This window comes from Dasypus novemcinctus, chromosome 3 (assembly GCF_030445035.2).
Source record: "Dasypus novemcinctus isolate mDasNov1 chromosome 3, mDasNov1.1.hap2, whole genome shotgun sequence".
Classification (NCBI taxonomy): domain Eukaryota; kingdom Metazoa; phylum Chordata; class Mammalia; order Cingulata; family Dasypodidae; genus Dasypus; species Dasypus novemcinctus.
The window spans coordinates 146,753,766-146,775,831 of record NC_080675.1 but is presented as its reverse complement, the minus strand read 5'-3'; the positions used below and the strand labels follow the sequence as shown (position 1 = coordinate 146,775,831).

General features: G+C 36.3%; 1 protein-coding gene across 3 annotated transcripts in view; it reads left to right on the top strand.

Moving 5' to 3' along the window:
- MYO9A (myosin IXA) overlaps positions 1-22,066 on the top strand; it is a 391,855-nt gene extending 369,789 nt beyond the window's left edge. For all 3 annotated transcript variants that reach the window (XM_058294436.2, XM_071214269.1, XM_058294435.2), the window contains 3 exons: positions 13,142-13,344; positions 16,574-16,716; positions 17,275-22,066. In XM_058294436.2, the coding sequence (XP_058150419.1) occupies positions 13,142-13,344; positions 16,574-16,716; positions 17,275-17,735 (807 nt within the window). In that variant the 3' untranslated portion in view covers positions 17,736-22,066. The remainder of the gene's footprint in view (positions 1-13,141; positions 13,345-16,573; positions 16,717-17,274) is intronic.

Here is a 22,066-nt window from a genome sequence, read left to right as displayed (position 1 = left end):
AGATGATTTTACAAACATAATCCAATATTTCTTTTTGGAATTCATCAATAATATCAAACTGCTATGGTAGTCCATAAAAGTAAACCTTGCCAAAGTGGGATTTAATCAGGGAATGCAAAGATGATTCCATATTAAGGTATTTATTATCATAATTCACCATGTTAATTGATCTGTGGAGAAAAATCATTTTTATAGATATTTAAAAGGCATTTGATAATAGCATATAGGTATCTTTTGAAAAAATTCTTATTAAAATAATTCTGTGATTCTTTAACATGTAGATAAAATATATCTTTCTCATCCCAAAAGCCCCAGGAGCCTTGCTTAATGGGGATAACACTGGAAACATGCTGATTAAAATCAGAAATGAAGCAAAGTTATATATTAATCACCACTGTTATTTCAGATTAGAATCTGAAATTACTAATGCAATTAGAAAAGGAATCAGGTATAAAATTTAAAAGAGGAGATAAAATTACCATTTCCTTCAAGAAAGTCAACTAAAAACCATTACAGATTAGAATTCAGTAAGTTACAAAGAATAGTTAATAACTTTCATATATACAAACAGCCATTTGTATTAGTGCGCACACACATTCTCAAAATAGCAACATAAAATACCAAGAAATACGCTTAGCAAGAAATATGGAAGATTTATACCAAGAAAGCACAACATCAGGTCACATGACAGCTCAGAGCAAGAAGAGATCCACAACTAGTGTGTGCAGGAACCATTCTGACATAGAAGTTTCATGACTCCAAGGGTCCCTGCAAGGAATATCTCCAATTATAACAGACTCCACATTTAGGGAAAAGCAAATATATAGGTTGCTACCAGGTCTTTATATTTTATTTATTGTCCCCTCTTGTCCAGATGCAATTTACCAAATCAGGTGATTTTTGTCAAAGGCAATGTCACCTAGTAACATAATTTACATATTACCTTTTCTAGGTTTCTAGGGGTCCTGAGCTAGAAAGTTGACCAAAGATCAAATTCTTATACAGCAGAGCAGAGAGTTTTGTAATCCTTTACCTGCAAATGTGATCTCAGTAAAATAGCAAAATAATTTTTGTGGGGACCTTGACGCGTTGATAATAAAATTTGTAAGAAGAGGAGAGTAGGTGTAGCTCAGTGGTTAAGCACCTGCTTCACATGTATGAGGTCCTGGGTTCAATCCTTAGGAAAAACAAAATCCATAAGAAGAAAATAAGGAAACAATAACTAGATAAATTCTACCAAATAAAGCACAAAGGATTATAAAACACTGAGTGGCATTTCACAGATTTGTCATTCAATAAATGGCTTGGGAAAAATGGATAGCCATGTCAGGGAAGAAAAAGTTGATCCACATAAGTCAAAGAGTTTAAAAAGTAAAGGTATTAAAAGTACAATTAGGCAGTCTAACTTTGCAGAGCTTCTCACTCTGCTGCTGTCTGCAGGCACTCAAGCACTTTACCTGTGTTATATTTATGCAAGAAGTCCAAGAGGGAGATCTTTTCAGCTGAAAGGTAGTTATGTATCCCACGAGAAAATCAGCAAGATTATCAGTTAAATTATTCCTGCAAAAGTTGAAACCAAGTCAAAGGATGATGGGAAATGATGCATTTTTAGGGGGGAAAAAGTGCAAATCAAAAGGGAGAAGGGAGCAAAAGGAAAACAGGCCCAGTGGCTAAGCAGAAGAACCTAAAGAACACAACCTCCAGAAAAGAGAGTAATTTAAAAGAAGGAGCAGGAGAGAATGAAAATGCTGAGTATGATGAAAATATTCACCAAGTCTTTGGTTCCTGTATCTCACTTATTATACAATTCAGAGATATTTTTTAATCAGTTATTTTTAAAATGCAATTTTATAAGTAGCTCTAAAAACATAATTTTTCAGAAGAAGGCAATGCCGCTGCTTTCCATTTTAAAGTGGTGAAATCAAATGCTAGTTTATTTTTCTGTACAAACTGAGAAGAGTTCATTTTCCATAGACATGGGAATGCTTTCAGCTGCTTTTTGATCTTGGCTTTCTCTGTCAGAATTGTGTGTTCTCTGTAACATCTTTGATGGTAGGAATCCAGCTTTCGCTAATAACTCTGTTAAAGTGCTGTGAGGGATTGGAAATTTGAATAGTGTGTATGATATTAAATCATGAATTAGTGGGATTTTAAACCTAAAATTTTTCAGCATTTGAAGATGATTATAGTTGATTCTTTCGTTTTAGTAATAGTTTGCCTCCAAGTTTAAACCAGAAGTCATTGGGATAACTATCCAGAAAAGGATTACAATGTGCATTTACATTCAAATAATAAAATCCCTATTATGTAGAAACAGATACTGTAATCTTGGAGTAGAGATTTTTCCACTATATAAAAATCATTAGAAGAAAGGTTGATATGGTCAGCATAAAAATCAAGTATTATCATATGACAAAAATGACTGTAAGCAAGGAAAAGATGACATATCATGAGAAAATATTTGCAACTCATATTACAGAGTCTAATTTTCCCTAGCAAAGAACAGCCCCCACAAACAAATAAGTGACAGACCAGCTACCCTGTGAAAAATGAGCAAAAGATACTATAAATCCATTCTCAAAAGTGTTATCCACACTTTTCAGGGGGTCTATAAGATCAAATCTATTTTTGTGATAGTACCAAGAAAACATTTGTCTTTTCACTGTGTTGACTCTGATGGTACAAAAGCATTTATGGGTAAAACCACTGAAAAAGAATATGCAGTGAACATTGATTGATCTGAAAATATTCCATTTTGAAAATGATAAAATAATGGTTATTGTGTGAAAATTGAAAAGTATGGGAAAATATAGAGATTGAAGGACTTTGTTCGTAAACTTACCATTCAGAGGAAATCACTGTTAGCAATTTGGTGTGCTTGCACTTTCTACTATTTTTTACTATTCTTTTTTCTTATTAGAGAAGTTGTGGGTTTACAAAACAATCATGCTACTATTCATTTTTAAACCTATGGTATACAAGTTTTATGTCCTGTGCTTCTAAAAGCTCTATGTAAACAACTTTTTAAAATTTGCTTTCCTTGAACTTTGTAAGATAACTGAGCTCTCGGGGTTTTACCTTTTCTTTCATCTTAAATAAAGCTTTAAACAAATGCTTTTTTTCCTTAAAAAAATAAAATAAAAGAATCAGACCTATAGAACTATTTGACATTCTTCAGTCCTGTTAAGTAATTCTTAGCTAACCCATAGCGTAACTCAGGCAGCTAGGTGACAGGTCTCCTTGAATTGAATGTCTCAGCTTGAATTTTCAGCTCTTTGGAACTTTTATATCATACTCAGATTTTTTTTCTCTTTTTCCTTTTTTTAAAGTATATTTTTATTGAAGTATGTCATTCATACATGAACATACATAAACAATAAGTGTATAGTAAAAGTTGTGAACTTACAAAATAAACATGCATATCATCACGCAAGGGTCCCATACCTCCACTGTCATATTGCATTGTTGTGATACATTTGTTACAAACTATGCAAGAGCATCGTCAAAATATTACTGCTAACTATAGCCCATATCTTACATTTGGTGTAACCTATGTTACACCAACTCACCCTATTTTTTTTTAACAAATCAATTTTACTGATACATATTAATAAAGCATACAATTTATTCAAAGTGTACAGTCAGTGGTATTAGGTATAAACACAGTTGTACGTTCATCACTTCAGTCATTATTAAAGCGTTTTCATTATTTCAATAATAATAATAAAACAGATAAACAAGGAAATACCTTCCCTCTCAATCTCTGCTTTCCCTGCCCTGCTGTACATAGCTGCTATTTCTGGCTATTTTTGCATAATGATTTATTTATTTATTAAGCAGTTTTACTGAGATATATCCACATACCATGTGATCTATCCAAGGTATATAATCCATGGCTTTTTTTTTTTAGCTGTTAAAAAGAACTTTATTGTAAAATTGTGAAATAAATAGAAAAATAGACAAAGAAATTACAAAGTTTAAAAGAGAGTGCAAGGCCAGGTTAGGTTTTATATACTCAATTATAAGAAATAGTATAGCAGTGAACATTTATAAATGTAAATAATAATTCTAAAATACTAGAAATTAATTAGAACATTATAATTTTTATATTACAACTCTCTCGGACATAATCTCTTAAGAATGAAATAAATTATTGGTTTAGTTATTTGATTTCCATTTAGGCCATTATTCTTTCTAGATAATCAAATTCCTATTTGGGAATTCTTCACATCTTATTGGAATGAATTACAGCAGGTAACAATATACCAGTTCATAATTTTATGAGGCAGAAAAACTCAAAATCTTTTTCACACAGTAGTCATACTAAATCATTATTGATCCAGATGGATTATTTCAATTAACAACAAGTATGCATAAGAAAAGGATAAAGAAAAATTAAGTATCCAAAAATATCTCTTTTCCAGTCCTCCTCAGTTGAAAGCAAGTGTTTATTTTGTATGTTGAATCTTAGAGTACTGATCACAGGAACAATTTGCTAGTTGCACTGAGTAATTAGTGTTCATATGCTATAATATTGTTATTTTACATTTATCTAGTCTACCGCAGCTCTTTTTTGGTTACTATTTGCTTGGGATACTTTTTTCTAATGTTTTATTTTTAACCTGGTTTTGTCCTTATGTCTGAAGTGGGTCTCTTGTAGATGATATATAAACAGCTCATATTCTTTTTATCTATTCTATCAGTCTATGTCTTTCGAGTGGGAATTTCAGTCCATTAACGTAGTGTTATTACTGTAAAGACATTACTTGTTTCATCCACTTTGTCCTTCGGATTTGTCTTCTTATCCCTTAGTTTACCCTTCCTAATAATCTTCATTTCTAAACTCTTCTCCAAATCTCTCACCCTTATTTTTTTCCTTTCAGGCTGTAGCACCCCCTTTAGTATCTCTTGTAAACCTGGTCTTTTGGTAATATATATTCTATGAGTTTTTGTCTGTGAAGACTTTGAACTCACCCTCATTTTTGAAGGACATCTTTGCCAGATACAGAATTCTTGGGGCAGTTTTTCTCTTTCAGTACCTTAAATACATCTTACCACTTTCTTCTCTCCTCCATGGTTTCTGATGAGAGGTCTACACTTAATCTTTTTGAGTTTCACTTGTATGTGATGCTTTGCTTTTCTCTTGCTGCTTTCAGAATCCTCTCTTTATCTCTGATTTTTGTCATTCTGAATAGTAGGTGTCTTGAGATAGGTCTATTTGGATTAGTTCTGTTTGGGGTGCATTGACCTTGGATAGTGGTATTTATGTCCTTCATAATGGTTGGGAAGTTTTCAGTCATTATTTCCTCAAATATTCTTTCTGCCCCCCTTCCGTTCTCTTTTCCTTTTGGGACACCAATAATGCAAATGTTTGTGGGTTTCATGTTGTCATTCAGTTCCCTGAGACTTTGTTCCATTTTTTCCATTCTCTTCTCTTTCTGTTCTCCTGTCTTTTGCATTCAGATGTTCTGCCTTCACAGTCACTAATTCTGTCTTTAAGCAATTCAAATCTGCTCCTGTGTGTGTCTGATGTATTTTTAATCTCATCCATCATGTCTTCATTCCCGTAAGGTCTGTTAGTTTTCTTTGCAGGCTTTCAAATTGTTCTTTATGCTCTCCCAGTGCCTCCTTAATATCCTTTATCTCTTTTGTCATATTTTCTATAAATTCTTTGAAGTGATTTAGGAGAGTTGTGTGATTATCACTGAATTAATTGTCTTAAGCCCTGTATCTCTTCAGGATATTTGGCTTGTTCTTTTGGCTGGGCCATCTCTTCCTCTTTCCTAGTATAACTTGTAATTTTTTGCTGATGTCTAGGCATCCGAATATGATGGTAAATTTGATGGCCAATTTCTCTCTCTTGGCTATTTGCTGCCGCTGTTATTTTCCCACAGCTTTTCTTTGATATTTGGTTCAACTTATTCTCAGTCTTTAAAATTGCCTAGCTGAAGTTTTCAGAGTCAGGCCAGGGACTCACTAGTGAGCCACAGATTTTCTCCTGGAGGTTGAATACAGAGTGTGAACAGTTTTTGTCCATGCAATTTCCAGACAGGCCAGCAGATGGCACTAGTCAGCGCACTGGTCCACGGAGGTGTTTCAGTCTCTGCCTTCTGTGTATCTGTGTAGAATCTCCAGCGTGGAGATTCAAAGCAGGCTCTGCTGGCCAAATTCACTGAAGAAAAGCACCCCAACCTCCCCTCCCCTTTCCTTTGAAACAGCTGACAAGAAGGAAGATGTCTGTTCCCCTCTCAGTTACACTAAAAAGTGAACATCATGTACCTATCACCCTCAGGTTAAGAAATAGGATTTGTCCCCAGAAGCTCTCCCCTTTCCATTTTAAGTTACAGTCCATTTCCCTCATCCCAAAGATAAGCAGTAACCTAATTTTTATGTTAATCACGTCCACCATTTTCTTTGCTTTGCCGAAGTATGTATTCCTATGCACTATAGTTTTTGTCTTTCCTGTTTTTAACTTTATATAAATGGGTTTATTTTATATCTGACTTATTTTACTCAACATTATGTGTATAAACCTTAACCATAGTGTTATTTGTAATTAATTTTTTGTTACTGTGTAGTATACCAGTGTATTGTATACCACAGTTTATCCATTCTAGTGCCAGTGTATATTTGGGTTGTGTTTGGGAGAATTATGAATAATACTGCTATGAACATTCTTATACATGTATTTTTGATGGAAACATACTTGCATTTTGGGGGATATTTTTGGAATGGAATTGCTGAGTCATAGAATATGCATATCTTCACTTTTTGCAGAGAATGCCAAACTTTTTTCCAAAATGGTTGTACTACACTCACAGTGAATGGGTATTGCCAGCTGTTCCATATTCTCCCCCATACCTCTATTGTCAAAGTCCTTAATTAATTTTATTCTTTTTTGTTTTTTGTTTTGTTTTTGTTTTAGGAGGTACCAGGGATCAAACCTGGGACCTCATACATGGAAAGCAGGTGCTCAACTCCTGAGCTACACCTACTCCCTAATTCCTTAATTTAAACTAATCCAAAGAGTGTGTCACTATGGTTTTAATTTGTGTTAAGCACTTTTTCATAAATATTGGCCATTGGGTTATTCTCTTTTTTCGAAGGACCTATTCAAAGATTTTGCCCATTTTTCTAATTGAATTGTCTGCCTATTTCTGTTGTGTGATAGGAGTTCTTTATGCATTCTGAATGCAAGCTTTGTTGATTACCTGTGTTGCTAATGTCTTCTTCCACTCTTTGACTTGCCTTTTTACTCTCTTAAAGAAATTTTTTGATGAGCAGCAGTTTTAATTTTAATGTCTAATTTATCAGTTTTTGCCTTCATGACTAGTACTTTTTAGATCATGTTTAAATAATGTTTTACTACCTGACGTTATGAAGATGCACTTTATCTTATAAAGCTTTATGATTTTACCTTTCAAATTTAGGTATATTGTCCCTCTGGAGACAATTTTTATATACTGGGTAATGTAGGGAGTGGTCAAATTTTTATAATTCCACATAGATATCCAGTAGTTCCAGCACCATTTTTTGAAAGAGCATGCTTTCCATGCTACCCTGCAGTTCCCCTTTTGTAATAAATTAAGAATCTATATAAGCATTAATCTGCTTCTGGGCTTTCTGTTTTCAATAACTTTGCACCAGTGCAACCTATTTTTAATTATTATAGCTTCCTAAAAATGATATTGGTAGAACAAGTTGTCCTACCTTTTTCTTCAATGGTATTTTGAATATTTTTGGCTCTTTAAATTTCCATATAAATTATAGAATCAGTGTCACAAAAATTCTTTTAGGATTTTTATTAAGATTACACTGAATCTGTAGATCAGTTTATGGGGATTTTCGTATTTTTACAATATCAGTTCTTCACATTCATGAGCATGATATATGTCTCCATTCATTTAAATTATTAATTCCTCTCAAAAATGTTTTATAGTTTTGTGTGTAGACAGAGATCTTATACATATTTAGTTTGCCTCATTAGTAGGAAATTTAGTATTTGTAATGCAGTCATAAATGATTTTAAGTTTTTTAAATTTTATTTTATGTTTGTTTGTTACGTAAAAGTACAAATGATTTTGGTATTTTTGACCTTGTATTCAACGACCTTTCTGAACTCACTTATTCTAATAATTTTTCTGTATATTCCTTTGGATTTCCTATCTCTGCATTCATAACATTCATGAATAATGATCATTTCATTTATTCTTTTATAGTCCCTGTAACTTTTATTTCTTTTTCTTGCATTTGCTAGAACCTTCAGTACAATGTTGAAGTGGTGGTAGAGTTCATTCTTGGCATGTTCCCAGTCTCAAAAGGAAATCTTACAGTTTTTAACCACTAAGTATGATGTTTGCTATAGATTTTTAAAAAACTTTTAATCCATTTATTAATTTTTGTATTGAAATCAAATTAAAATGTTCATACTTTAACATCTCTGTTTCTATAGAAAGTATTCCTTTTCCAGCCTTCACATTACAGACTCAGAGCGAGAACAGAAGCCATGCATATGATCTTTTTCATTTAAACAAATCCATTTTATTGATATACATTAGTATCAGGCATCATCACATAGTTGTGTATTCATCACATCAGTCATTCTTATTTTCATTATTTCAATAATAAAATAATAAAAAACAGACAAAAAAGTCATCATCTCTCAATGTCTCTGTGCTTCCACTTGCTCTAGATTTTTGAAGCTACTTTATGCTATTAAGTATGTTTCCTTTTATTCCTGGTTTTATAAGAGTTGTTCTTGTGATTTAATGTTGAATTTTAAGAAATGCCTTTACTGTATGCATTGATATTTGTGAGACTTTTCTTTTTAATTTTATTGGTGTGACACATTACACTGAATTTTTAATGTTGTACCATCATTATATTACCACAAAAAATCCTACTCAGTCATGAGATACTATCCTTTTTGTATATTGCCTGGTTCAGTTTGTAAGTATGGTTTTTAGAGTTTTTGCACCTACATTTATGAGTAAAATTGTCTTGTTAATAGTTCTTCCATTTAATATCTTTGTCATGTTTTGGTGTCAGTGTTAACGCTGACTTCTTAAGCTGTGTTAAAAAATAATTCTTTTTTGTTTGTTTTTTAAATTCTGTGGAAGAATTTGTTTGTGAAATTTGTGTTATTTCTTCTTGTTTGCCAGGAAAATCATGTAGGCCTAGAGTTTTCTCTCTGGAATTATTCTCATTATGGATTCAGTTTTTAAATAAATGCAAGATTATTCATATTTTCTCATTCTTCTTTGGCAGTATTAATTATTGGATTGTCGTAGAAATTTTTTCACATTGTCTAAAATTTCAGGTTTATTGACATAAAGTTAATAATATTCTCATATGCCTACAAGATTTGTAATGACGCCCCTTTTTTATTCCTGTCATTGGTCATTTGTACCTTCTCCCTTTTTATCTTCATCAGTCTTGCCAGAATTTTATAAATTTTATTAGTCTTTTTAAAAGAATCATGTTTTGTCTTCAATCCCTGTTTTTCTAATGTTGGTTCTTATTTTCATTTCTTTTTTCTTTGCTTGGATTTATTTTGCTGTTCTTTATGTGTTTTCCTGGAAAAGTCACTTACCTCTTTAATTTTTAACCTTTTTTCTTCCTGATAAATGCATTTAAGGATATAACGTTTTCTCTTGGTGAGCAGAGTTTACATTGTATCCCACCGGTTTTGATATTATAATTTAGTTCAGAAGTATTTTCTAATTTCCATTGTGATTTTTTTTTCTTTGACCATGGGGTTTTGTTGTTGTTGTTGTTGTTTTGACACACAATTAGTTAAGATATTGATCTGAACAACTTAATTTAACGTATTTGACCTAATGGACGTAGAGTGCAGTATTCAACAATTACAGAATACACATTATTTTAACGCACACAAAATAAATCTCCAAGGATTGAAATAATTTATCTTATCATAAAAATAATCTTTTCTGAGAGTACAGTTAAAAAGGGAAAACTAAAAAATCTGCATATATTCAGAAATTAAGAAATAGACTTCTAAAAAACATAAATCTATGACTTACCAAAGTCTAATGTTAATTGGTACTTTCATCATCTTCCCAGATAATGCAAGAATATGCTTTGACTGTGTGTGTGCATGTCTGTCTTCTTTCTGACTTACTTGCTTTCGTTGTTGTGTATTTTACTTATTTGTATATTTTAAATCTAACACGTCACTATTCTGTTTGATGAAGTTAGTATTCGTTTACTCACATACTTACTGTTCTCATTGTTCTTCCTTTCTTCCTGCATCTCTGATTTTGATTCTTGTGTCATTTTCCACCTGCCCTTTTTTACTTCCTTTAGTGCAGGTCTGATGCTACAAATTTTCTGTTAGATTGTCTGAAAATATCCTTATTTCATTTACATTTTTGAAGGATGTTTTTACTGTGCATAGAATTCTACGTTGGCCATCACTTTTTCCTTTCTTCACATTGAAAATATCATTCCATTGTTTTCTGGCTTTCTTCAGTTCTGTTGAGAAGCAAGTTTTGAATCTAATTATCACTCCTTTTTTTTTTTTTAAGCTGTTTTTAAGATTTTTCTCTTGTCTTTACTTTCCAGCAGTTCAGACTTCTTTTTATTTATTCTTCTTAGGTTTTGTAGGCTTTCTTATCTGTAGGTTGATTTCTTTAATAGGTTTTGAAAAATGTTCTGCTGTTGTCTCTTCAAATATTTCTTCTATAGGCTCTATCTTCTCTCTTGGTATTTGAATTAAACCTATGGTAGAGCTTTTCGTTTTGTCTTCTTTTTTTCCCCTCTTTCCTAAATTTTCCCATTCTGTTTTTTTCCTCATGCTTCATTATGGATATTAACTTTCAGAACACTGATTTTTATTTCCTATGTATCTAAAGTGTTGTTTATACCATTCATTGTATTAGTTGGTTATGGTATATTTCCTGTCTAAAATTTCTGTTTGTTTTTTTTTTCAAATCTGCTGTGTTGTTTTTTATAGTTTCCAGTTATTTGCTAATTTTTCAACTATGTATGTATATCTTAACTTCAGCATAGTTATTTTAAATCTGTCTAATAGCCACAATATCTGTAGTCATGGAGGGTTTCTATTTTCTGTTTTGCTAGTTCTTATTCACATTGTCTTATTTACTTATATGCTTGGTTACCTTTGATTGTATTTCAGAAATATTATTTGAAAAATTATTTGTAAAAATATTTTGAGGCCTAGAATAATGTTACCTTCCTCCAGAGAATATTTTCTTTTTTTTTCCTGCTAGGTCCTGTGGCAGTACCAATTTGGTAGTACTTTAATCCAATTTTAGAGATTATATTTTCAGTTTACTGTTTTGTTTCGTTTTGTTAAAAAAATCATTATTTATTTATTTCTCTCCCCTTTCCCACCTACCCCGACCCCAGTTGTCTGCTCTCTGTGTCCATTTGCTGTGTGTCCTTCTGTATCCACTTTCATTCTTGTCAGCGGCACTGGGAATCTGTGTTTCTTTTCGTTGCGTCATCTTGCTGCGTCAGCTCTCCGTGTGTACAGCACCATTCCTGGGCAGACTGCACTTTCTTTCGCACTGGGCGCTTCTCCTTACAGGGTGCACTCCTTGCGTGTGGGGTCCCCCTAGGCAGGGGACACCCCTGCATGGCAAGGCACTTCTTGTGTGCATCAGCACTGCCTGTGGGCCAGCTCCACACGGGTCAAGGAGGCCCTGGCTTTGAACCTTGGACCTCCCGTGTGGTAGGCGGACGCCCTATCTGTTGGGCCAAATCCACTTCCCCCAGTTTACTGTTACCTCTAGGATGCAAGCCTTTGAGATCCCAGTGTCAGGTGTAGAGATTTCACCAGGCAGCAGCCCCCACTGTTGACTGGGTCTGGACTCCAATTTTTATTCTCCACCACAAGGATCATCAAACTTTTCTGTAAAGGACCAGAGAGCGAATATTTTAGACTTTGTGGACCATACGTGCTAGCACAACATTTATCTCTGCCATTGTTCTGCAAAAGCAGCCATGGAATAGGTGGATGAATGTGCGTGAATATATTCCAGTAAAGTTTTATTTACAAAAACAGGCATTAGGATAGATTTGACCCATGGACCATAATTTGCAATCCCTATTATAGTCTGTTAAATGCTCTGCTGAGACTCCTGGGCACCTATTCTGGAATTTAGGTTAGCCTTATATGCTGGGCTAACCTCTCCTTGGTCTACCGTGCTAACTTTTCAGTGCTTTCAAGCATATGTTGGCTTTTTATGTTTGGTCCAGTTGTTCTTAGCAGGAGATTTAATCTGAAATACCTAATCTGCTATTACCAGTAAGTAGCTAGAGTCATATTCAAGTAACCAGTTTAAAAAGCAGTGAGATTTTTTTTTCCTCCCTTCTCAAAATTAGAAATTTGAGTAGGTAGCAGTTAATTTATCTCAGTATTACCCTGCGATATATAAATGACTACACTGTGTTTCCTCAAAGCTGAGTTTCAGGACACATTTCTGTGGTCTTCCTGGAGAGATTATGCATTCCAAGGTTAAAGTTATAGAGCACTGCTGATGATGAGATGTTCTCTGTCTACACTGTCCAGTATGGTAGCCAGTAGTCACCTGTGACTATTGAACACTTGAAATATGACCAGTGTAAAGGCAGAACTGGAATTTTTACTTTTATTCCATTTTAATTAATTTTTTTTAGTTAGGCCAGTAAAAAGCATAAGTGAATTTATGAACACACCAGTTTAGTTAGGCCAGTAAAAAGAATTTATTGGGAAAAGGGGGGAAGGACAGCTTACCGAGAAATGAAAGAGAAAGACAGAAATACACACACAAAATTTGATGTGGGCTCTTCTAGGCAAAGAGAGCACATTTTAATTAATTTTAAACTAAAAACCCACATGTGGGAATGGATACAGCTTAGGTTTAAAGAAGAATCTTTTGTCAGTACACAACGTGGTCCTGCACTCCTACCCTCTGAAGTGTCACTAATAACAAATATTTAGAATAAGTATATTCAGTGTATAATGTCTCACTAAAATTCCTGGGCCTCACAGAATGTTTACATTTGTTCCTACCATTTACCTAGTATGGTGAAAGTACACTTGTTATCCTTATGGGGCTACCTAAAACTGATGCAGTCGCTCAATTTACTTTCTAATTTGATTTTTTTTCTCCAGGGAAAGGGACGTCATCGTCCAGGAAACTATCCAAGTCCATCCTCTCCTGTTGTAGTTCGGTTGCCCTCCGTGTCTGATGTCCCAGAAGAGACCTTGACTAGCGAGGCAGCAATGGAGACTGACATCACAGAACAGCAGCAAGTAGCTATGCAGCATGAGGAGAGAGTACTGACTGAGCAGATTGAGAACCTACAGAAAGAGAAGTAAGTTTCAAGGAAGAAAGGAAGAGACTTATTTTCTGATTTCATTTCCTTCCTGTCTATCCTTTTGCTTATTTTCTGTTTTCATTTCCTTCCTTCTATCCTTTATTTTGCCTTCCTTACTAAATATCTCTAATGCATCAAGCTCTGTGTGAGGTGGTACAGAGGATATGGAGATGACAAAGATGATGATGCCAGTACTCAGATAGCAGCATGAAAGGTTTTCACCTCAGGAAGCCAGCACCTAATGTTGCTACAGTGGCAATTCTGGAAAGGGTAATTGGAAGAAGGACACAGCATCCAAGGGGTATGTCAGTCTTAGTCAAGACTGAGCTGGCAATAGCAGTGGAGATCCACAATGAGGTACTGGAGTCCTAACAGGGCAGATATCAGTCTCAATGAACAGATTTTTTATTTTTTCAAAGGAGAAATAAGAATTCTCAGGCTAACACAGAAGCTCTTTCAAGAATGTGCATTATTTATACTTCTATGAAAAAAGCTTATCTGAAAATCAGTTTGGTCATGGGACCAGCAATTAGATGGTCAGGGTAAGGCAGCAACCCTATTGAGTGCTGGAACACTGGATAGGGAAATGGGTTGCAATTTCGAAGAGACACATAAGTCCTGTGACTTCCATTGTCACTGGGGCAGGGGTAGGATGACATTACACTTTGGAGATAATATGAACATCCCATGGTCTTTTCTGAAGGCACTGTGTACTAGTTCTGGTTGACAGTGATGAGTCTTAAATACTAAGGGTTTGTTGTTCCCGAGTTCCAGGATCCCAGGTCTGAAAGCATGATCCATGAGGGCATATGAGGCTGTTAAAGTACTTTTTAACTGTCAGAATTGATTTTGGAATTTGAGTAAACGAAAAAAGCAGCTCATGCTGAGTTGTGAAGAACATGATAAAAGTGGTCCATATTGACCAGGGGCTGGCTCTCTGCTCTAAGTGATATGAAAAGAAGGAGAGAGGACCTAACTCAGCTTTGATGAAGATGGTATCATAGGTCCTGAAGGATGAATAGGAATTTGCTAGGTAGGACAAAGTCTTTCCAAAAAAGGAAAAAGTGTAAGCAATTCCTGAGAAGTGTGAATACACATGACTTATGACAATTGTAGCTGCAGCAATGAGTTGATGATGATACTCTCCGTGAAAAGATTATCCATGAATTTCAAACCAGGTAGATTGGAAGTGAAGCTAAAAGGTCCATGAGGAAAGCAGACTTGGCCCAATGGGATAGGGCATCCGCCTACCACATGGGACGTCCGCGATTCAAACCCTGGGCCTCCTTGACCCGTGTGGAGCTGGCCCATGCGCAGTGCTGATGCATGCAAGGAGTGCCGTGCCACACGCAGGGGTGTCCCCTGCGTAGGGGAGCCCCACGCACAAGGAGTGCACCCCATAAGGAGAGCCGCCCCGCGCAAAAGAAAGTGCAGCCTGCCCAAGAATGGTTCCACACACATGGAGAGCTGACACAAGATGACGCAACAAAAAGAAACACAGATTACCGGTGCTACGTAACTGGAGGGGGGGGCAGGGGGGGCAAGAAACAAATTTTAAAATCTTAAAAAAAAAAAAAAGGACTGTGATAGGAAGGGGACTTGAGGAAGAGTCGGAAAGAATTGGAAGGATAAGGAGGTTTTGGGCAGAAAGTGGAGTCTAGGTTTCAGAGCTGGTATATTTCCAGGTAATGACAAATTCCAGGATCAGCTGAGTGGGAAAAATGCCTATATAAAGTGGAAGAAAACGTTATTGGAAGTTACAGACGTAAAGGAACTTTGGGGTAGAGTATTGAAGTGAGGTTTTATGAATATATTGATTTAAATAGGTCAAGGTGACATCAGGCAGTAGTGGGAAAGCCAGATTATGAGGGATCAAAACTGGGAAGTGGAAGTAGGTGGATGACTGTGATGAAGAGGAGTAAAGAGTACTATAACTGGAGGTAACATAAGCTTTGAAGGACAGAAAGGATCAGTTAATGTTTTTCTTTGTCTAGAGGGCTCTCTGTGGCCAAGAAAGAAGATATAGGCTTTAGCCAGTTAGTAAAGCTTCATGGAAAACAGTAAGGGGATGGAAGGAATTTTAGAGATGACCACTTAAGTCTCCTTGTTTTGTGATTGAGGAAGTAGTAAGGTACAGAAAAAAGAAAATACTTTTTTTTAAAGGAGGTACCAGTGAGGTTGAACTCCAGACCTCGTATATGCAAAGCATACGCTCAACCACTGAGCTACACCTGCTCCCCAATAAAGTACTTTCTTGATGCATTATGAATGAGTTCAAAGTGAGATTAGAACTGTGATATCCTCATTATCAGTCCATGTTTCATTTTATCAGAAGATCTTTTTTTTTTTTTTTTTTTTTTAAAGATTTATTTATTTATTTAATTTCCCCCCCTCCCCTGGTTGTCTGTTCTTGGTGTCTATTTGCTGCGTCTTGTTTCTTTGTCCGCTTCTGTTGTCGTCAGCGGCACGGGAAGTGTGGGCGGCGCCATTCCTGGGCAGGCTGCTCTTTCTTTTCACGCTGGGCAGCTTTCCTCACGGGCGCACTCCTTGCGCGTGGGGCTCCCCCACGCGGGGGACACCCTTGCGTGGCACGGCACTCCTTGCGCGCATCAGCACTGCGCATGGCCAGCTCCACACGGGTCAAGGAGGCCCGGGGCTTGAACCGTGGACCTCCCATGTGGTAGACGGACGCCCTAACCACTGGGCCAAAGTCCGTTTCCCAGAAGAAGATCTTTTTTTTAATAATCTTGTTGCATCATCGTCTTTTTGGTGTGTCACTTCACCACACACCTTTCCGTGTCATGCAGGGGCCTGTGCCTCTGCATTTCCATGCAGATCTGGGATGCCTTTTTTCTTTTTTTTACCAGGAGGTCCTGGGGATCAAACCTGGGTCCTCCATATGGTAAAAAGGAGCTCAGTTGCTTGAGGCACAGCTGCTTCCCTTATCAAAAGATCTTAAAGCTGCACCATCTTTCTCTATGCCATCACTCCTCATTCTGTATTATTGGTTCTTTGCTGTCTGTCACTTTGACCTTTAGTCCCTATAGTTTTTTCCTGAACCTTTATCTTGGCTTACAGGTCCTTATCACCATCTTGGATATAGACAATAAGAAATGTGACAGTCCTTGTTACTTAGAATTCTGACTTTACTATATGGTCTTTTTTCCTATTATCATCCTTCTACTTTCTGTCAAATGCAAATGGATTTCCTGATTGTTTTTTATAGGGAGGAGCTAACATTTGAGATGCTTGTACTGGAACCCCGTGCCTCTGATGATGAAACCCTTGAATCTGAGGCCTCTATTGGTACTGCTGATAGCTCTGAAAATTTGAATATTGAGCCTGAAGGTACCATCTCTGAGAAATCAGGTAAATGAATATATTTGACCAAAGATTCCAGAATGTTTTGCAAAGGAGGAATAAGGGTTGCTCAGACAAAGTCTTTTTCAAGAATGCTCTGATCTCACACGAGAGGGTGACAAAGTCTTTAGGAGATAAAATATACTGATCTTCATGAAGCTTCCATTTAATTCTTCTTTAGACCAGCCCTTCAGTGTAATACAGTTTTTTAATTTATTTTGTAGTTTAATATTTTCTCCTGTATTTACCACAGAGGAAGGCCAGTAATTGGAATACATATTGTCTGCTATATGTCTAACAATTCTAGTTCTAGGCTTTTCCTAGTGGCATACTCAAACATCATACTTTCTCAGGATTGATTCTGAAATGATGTATGTAGAAATGGATGGTGAGTTCTTCTTCACTTACGACTGTGCACAAAGTAGGTCAGCGTGGACCCTCCAGATCTTAGCCCCACAAATTTCACATGTGAACAGTAAGGCTTATTCATTACATGATGATTTGCTTTAGAGGGAACTATTGATTTCAGCTTTGGTCTCTCTTTTTTTTTTTTTTTTTTTGTATTAGAGAGAAGCTTAGCCTTTAGCTCCCTGAAGGTGGGTGGCAAGTCTGAACCTTCAAGCAAGTTGCGAAAGCAGCTAATAAAGCAGCAAGACTCTTTGGATTCAGTGGACTCTTCGATCTCTTTATGTCTGCCTAATACTGCATCTTCTCATGGAACCAGAAAACGATTTCAGATTTATTCCAAATCTCCATTCTACCGAGCTGCCTCGGCTAGTGAGGCCCTGGGAGCGGAAGGGCCATTGGGCCAGACCAAATCTCTAGAAGACAGACCTCAGTTCATCAGCAGAGGAACATTCAACCCTGAAAAGGGAAAACAAAAATTAAAGAATGTGAAAAACTCACCCCAGAAAACCAAAGAGACCCCAGAGGGGACAGAAGTGTCTGGCCACAGGAAAACTGTGGACGCAGACTGCAGCTCCACCCAACAGCTAGCACTCCTTGGAAATAATGAGTTTATGGTATGAACTGGCAGATATGTGTACCTTCGGGGCCACAGATTGGTAAACACATTTCATCTTTGGGGCCTCTTCTCATACCTTGTCCACAAGCATCCGTCCTAATTGTGGTCCTGCCTCTTGCCCAAGCATACACCTAAGACCTTGTGTGCTGAATTCCTGGACCTCCTTCAGTGAATTCCTGGACCTCCTTTGGAAGTGGAAAGGCCTCTTAAAGCCCGCTGGGAATGGTGCCAGCTGTGCCTTGGCTGCTGTATTTGAATTGAAATTTCACTAAACAAAATCACCTAGGATTTGGGGATTTTGGTCAGTTGTAGAGGTCTTTTTAGTTGCCTCTTCCCCAGCCTCTTTCCCCTTCCCAGATGTGGGGGTTTGACTGGGGAGGATATTGTAGACTTAAAGAACCCACTGATTTCTGACATTTGAAGAAAAATCTTTCTTAACCATAAAGCAAATACTTTTGGTTTTATTTTAGGATAGTTAGGATCTGGGTAGAATATAATTTTTTTTCCAAGAATTTATAACAAAAAGCCTGAGCCCTCTATTTTAAAATTTTTGAAAAACACTCTGTGTTATATTCTGGAGAAAGTAAAAAAGCAATTGCTTCCATTAAGCCTGATGAGCATGTCTCAGTCTTTTGGCTATACAATGAAGAAAAGAATACATATTTTGTTTTTTCATGTTTTGATGTCAATGATCAATGCTGGTTCAACTCCTGGTTAGTTCCGCCAAATATATTGCATGGGCTAAAGTTTCGGTAGCCATACTATTCTCACGTTCTCTGGTCCTAGGATCGGGTTCCTCTAATTTTTTATTAATGTCCCAGAGACATGGTGATCCCTAAACATGAGGGTATCTTCCTAATCCATTCAGGCTTTTCTCTTTGCATAGATTAAACTGAAGAGCACATATGAGCCTCTTCATCTGTTGGTGGGTTCTCACCCTGAACTCAGACAATGTGATCACTTCTCCCAAAATATTCACATACAACATTGCATGAATAAGTGTTAAAGAAAGCTGCCAAAAAAAAAAAAAGTGCAAGAGAGACAAAAAATGTTTTAATATGACCCATCTAACTTTTATCTTCTTTTCCTCAGACCATCAGTATTAAATAGATGGAAAAAAAAAAAATCAAGGACTACTTGAAGCTATTTTTGTTAATATTCTGGTTACTGAAGTTTACTGTAAATATGTATGTATAGTATCCATATTTCTTTTTAACTTTGTGCTTCCCTTCTTCCCATGGAATTTATTCCCACATACTAGGGGCCAGATTGGATTGGGAGAGTGGGGTGAGGGGGTGAATTCCACTCATCCCTGTGTTGAGGGATAAGATTTTTCACCACTGGGTGTCTCCATACACCTGAGTTATAGAATTTTAAGCTTCTTAGCATTTGTGGGATTAGACATCTGTTTTTGCTATTTATAATGTATGAAAAATGAAACATGATATGCTTTCTTGAGATAAGTATGTGAAAAATGTTTATTTTTAAAGTTACTAAATGCATCTTGTCTAACTACCACATGCACTGTTCTGAAAAAGAGCCTTTATCATCTGTAACCTGAATTTTGGTTATTCTTCCATTTCATACTTCTTTGATTTGAAGTTATGAAAATGTTAAGTCTTTCATTAAGGCAGGGTCTCCTGTTATACAACACTGAACCTAATACCATTGCCTCAGAAGTTATTGTACAGCCCCAGAGGTCAGACTTAGAGCATCGTTCTGTGCAGCAACTGCAGGTAGCAGGAGTCTTACCTCCCTCTGGGCTTGGTTCAGAATTGAATAAGGGAAAGGAAGCTTTTAAAAATATCCAAAATGATGATGGTTAATGAGTAAATATTAGATATTTATATCCCATAAACATCTGCCACTTTGTCCATGCTGTCCTGGGGAGTAATAAATGTCAAATTTAAAGATCTAAATTTCTCAAAATCTCCTAGAAGAAAATCTTTCAGCATGGTTGTGTTAAGGTGTAAGTACCTCAGTGGCCAGTGCCAGCTGCACAGTCCTGTGTTTCAGTATTCTTGGGAGAGTAGTGTTTGCTGAGCATAACTATGCTGCTCTACACTTGCTCTGACTCATTGGATAAGGACCCTATGAAAAAAGAGATTACCCTTGTTGAATAACTTTCTTTGGCCAAGAGGAATGGTCTGGGGAGCATATCTTGGAATATGTTCTCCCATCTAAGTATTTGTGGATTTGGGGGGCAAGGTAAGTTTTGGGCAGTTAAAAAAAAACGATCCATAATAATAGGCCACTTTACAGGAAGTAGGTGATGGATGGATGTTAAGAGACTTTATAATTTTTCTCAGGGACCTGAAACCTGAATTTGGTTAAAATTAAATAAAAAATATTTGTTTTTCAGTTACTAGGTTTGTGGATTTCTAGTCATTTAATAGCTGCCAGAATTGGGGGCTGTGGGGACGGTAGTATGAAGGAAAGATCCTTGCAACTATAAGAATGGGAAGTAAATGTGGGACACTTCTTAAGGAGAGAAAGCCGTTGTTCTCATAGGATAACAGACATTGTTTGCCTAATAAAGAAATGAAGCCATAACCTTTAAAAAAATGTCAGAACTAAGTGCTGTATCTGTTTCCACCTATTCTTAACTGGTCCTCTCCATGATTAGTGTTATAGTACCACAAGTGATGGATTATAATCACTAAATATTAAGATATTTAACTTTAATATGTGTCAAAATATGTGTTTTCCTTTGGTTCTCCTTTGCTGATTTGTTTCTTTGCTCTCAAAAGTCCCAAAGGAACTCCTTGCATGGCAGCAGACCCTTGCCCTAGGCAGGGTCCAAAATGCAGAGCATTCTATTCACATACATTCCCAGCCCCAAACAAAGCCTGGATTTAATTCCTTTAATTGCAAAAGTATGGAGAGCATAATGAAAGCAGAGAAGTGTAATTTTAGTGTCACATTCTGTATCACAAAGTGAATTAATATTTTAACAGCAAATGCAGCCAGAATGCAAGGAGGTGACATGCTTAGTTTGTAATGTACTTTGTACTTCCTGCCGTTTAAATTATTCTGCCACTTTAGACTTCTAAAAACACAAAGGGAGATACAGCCTTTTCAATACAAGTCTTGCAGGGACAGAGGGACCTGAGGTCAGATGATGGGATACTGGTTGGGATGGGATGGAATATAGCACCCCAACCTCCTCATGCTTTGGAAGCCTGCTCTACCTCTTACCCTGCTGGGAGGTTAGTGAAGACTTCTTTCCTTGTCCCATCAGAATAAAAGTTATTTTCAAAGTCAAAGGTTACAGAAGAATGTGCTGAAAGAAAGAGGTCCAGCAAGGTTCTACAGTCCCACTTCACTGCCTGTCAGCTTTTTTTTTTTTTTTTTTTAACTATAACGAATATTCCTTTCATAAACACTTTGGTGAACTAGAAGGAAGAAAGTATTCTCAGGATGTGTTCCAAGCTAAGAGTTAATTATGTAAAGAAACAGTGTCTAGACTGCTTTCCTCATTTCCTTAATCCTCTTGCTCCTCCCTGCTCATTTTTTTTCTTGTGGGGAGCTGGACATGGAGCATGCATCATTCTCTGTTGACAAATATCTTGTCTATCCATACTTTTTTGACAACTCTCTAGCACTGTTCCCCAACATCATGCTAGTGTAGTAATAGAACCCCTTGGTATTTCTGGGAGTCTTTGTCTTTTCTATGCCCTTAGGGCACTTTTAACCACTTTTCATCTGGAAGCACTTCTACATTTGACTTGGTGTTAAAGAGTAACAGCAAAATGAGGATTGTGAAGGTGGATCTGTTTAGGTCTTGTTGGTCTCTTGGTTGACGGTTTTGAAAAAAAGCCCCAACAAGGGGTGTTATCACTTTGCTATCCATCCATACTTAGTGCCTATTTATCAGCCCTCTTAGGTTCTGTAAATGTTGCACCCTTCGAACCAAGTAATTGTATTTACTGTGGGAAAGATGTGGGCTACAGATTAGTATTGTAATATTTTAATGGATTTAAAGTAATTTATAAGTATGCTGAGTGTAAATTTTTTTAAAGTATGTATTATGAAAGGACTTATCCTGTGAAATATATCATTTTACTGTTTAAAGGAATAATTCTATGAGAATCATAATTCTATGATTTCTCTCACCCACAGAACTAATTACATTGCTGATACAATTAACAGGCACTTTTAATTTCCTTTTTTTTTATTTTTGGATTTTTCTTTTTGGGTGAAGATTGGGGGTTGGGAGCAAGACATCATCTGTTTAAAGTGCAGTTTATGTCATTCAAAATATGCACTGTATGTCTACACAAAAGCAGCTTGATAAATCACTCCATGGCTCATTAAAGAACAAAGTTTCCAGAA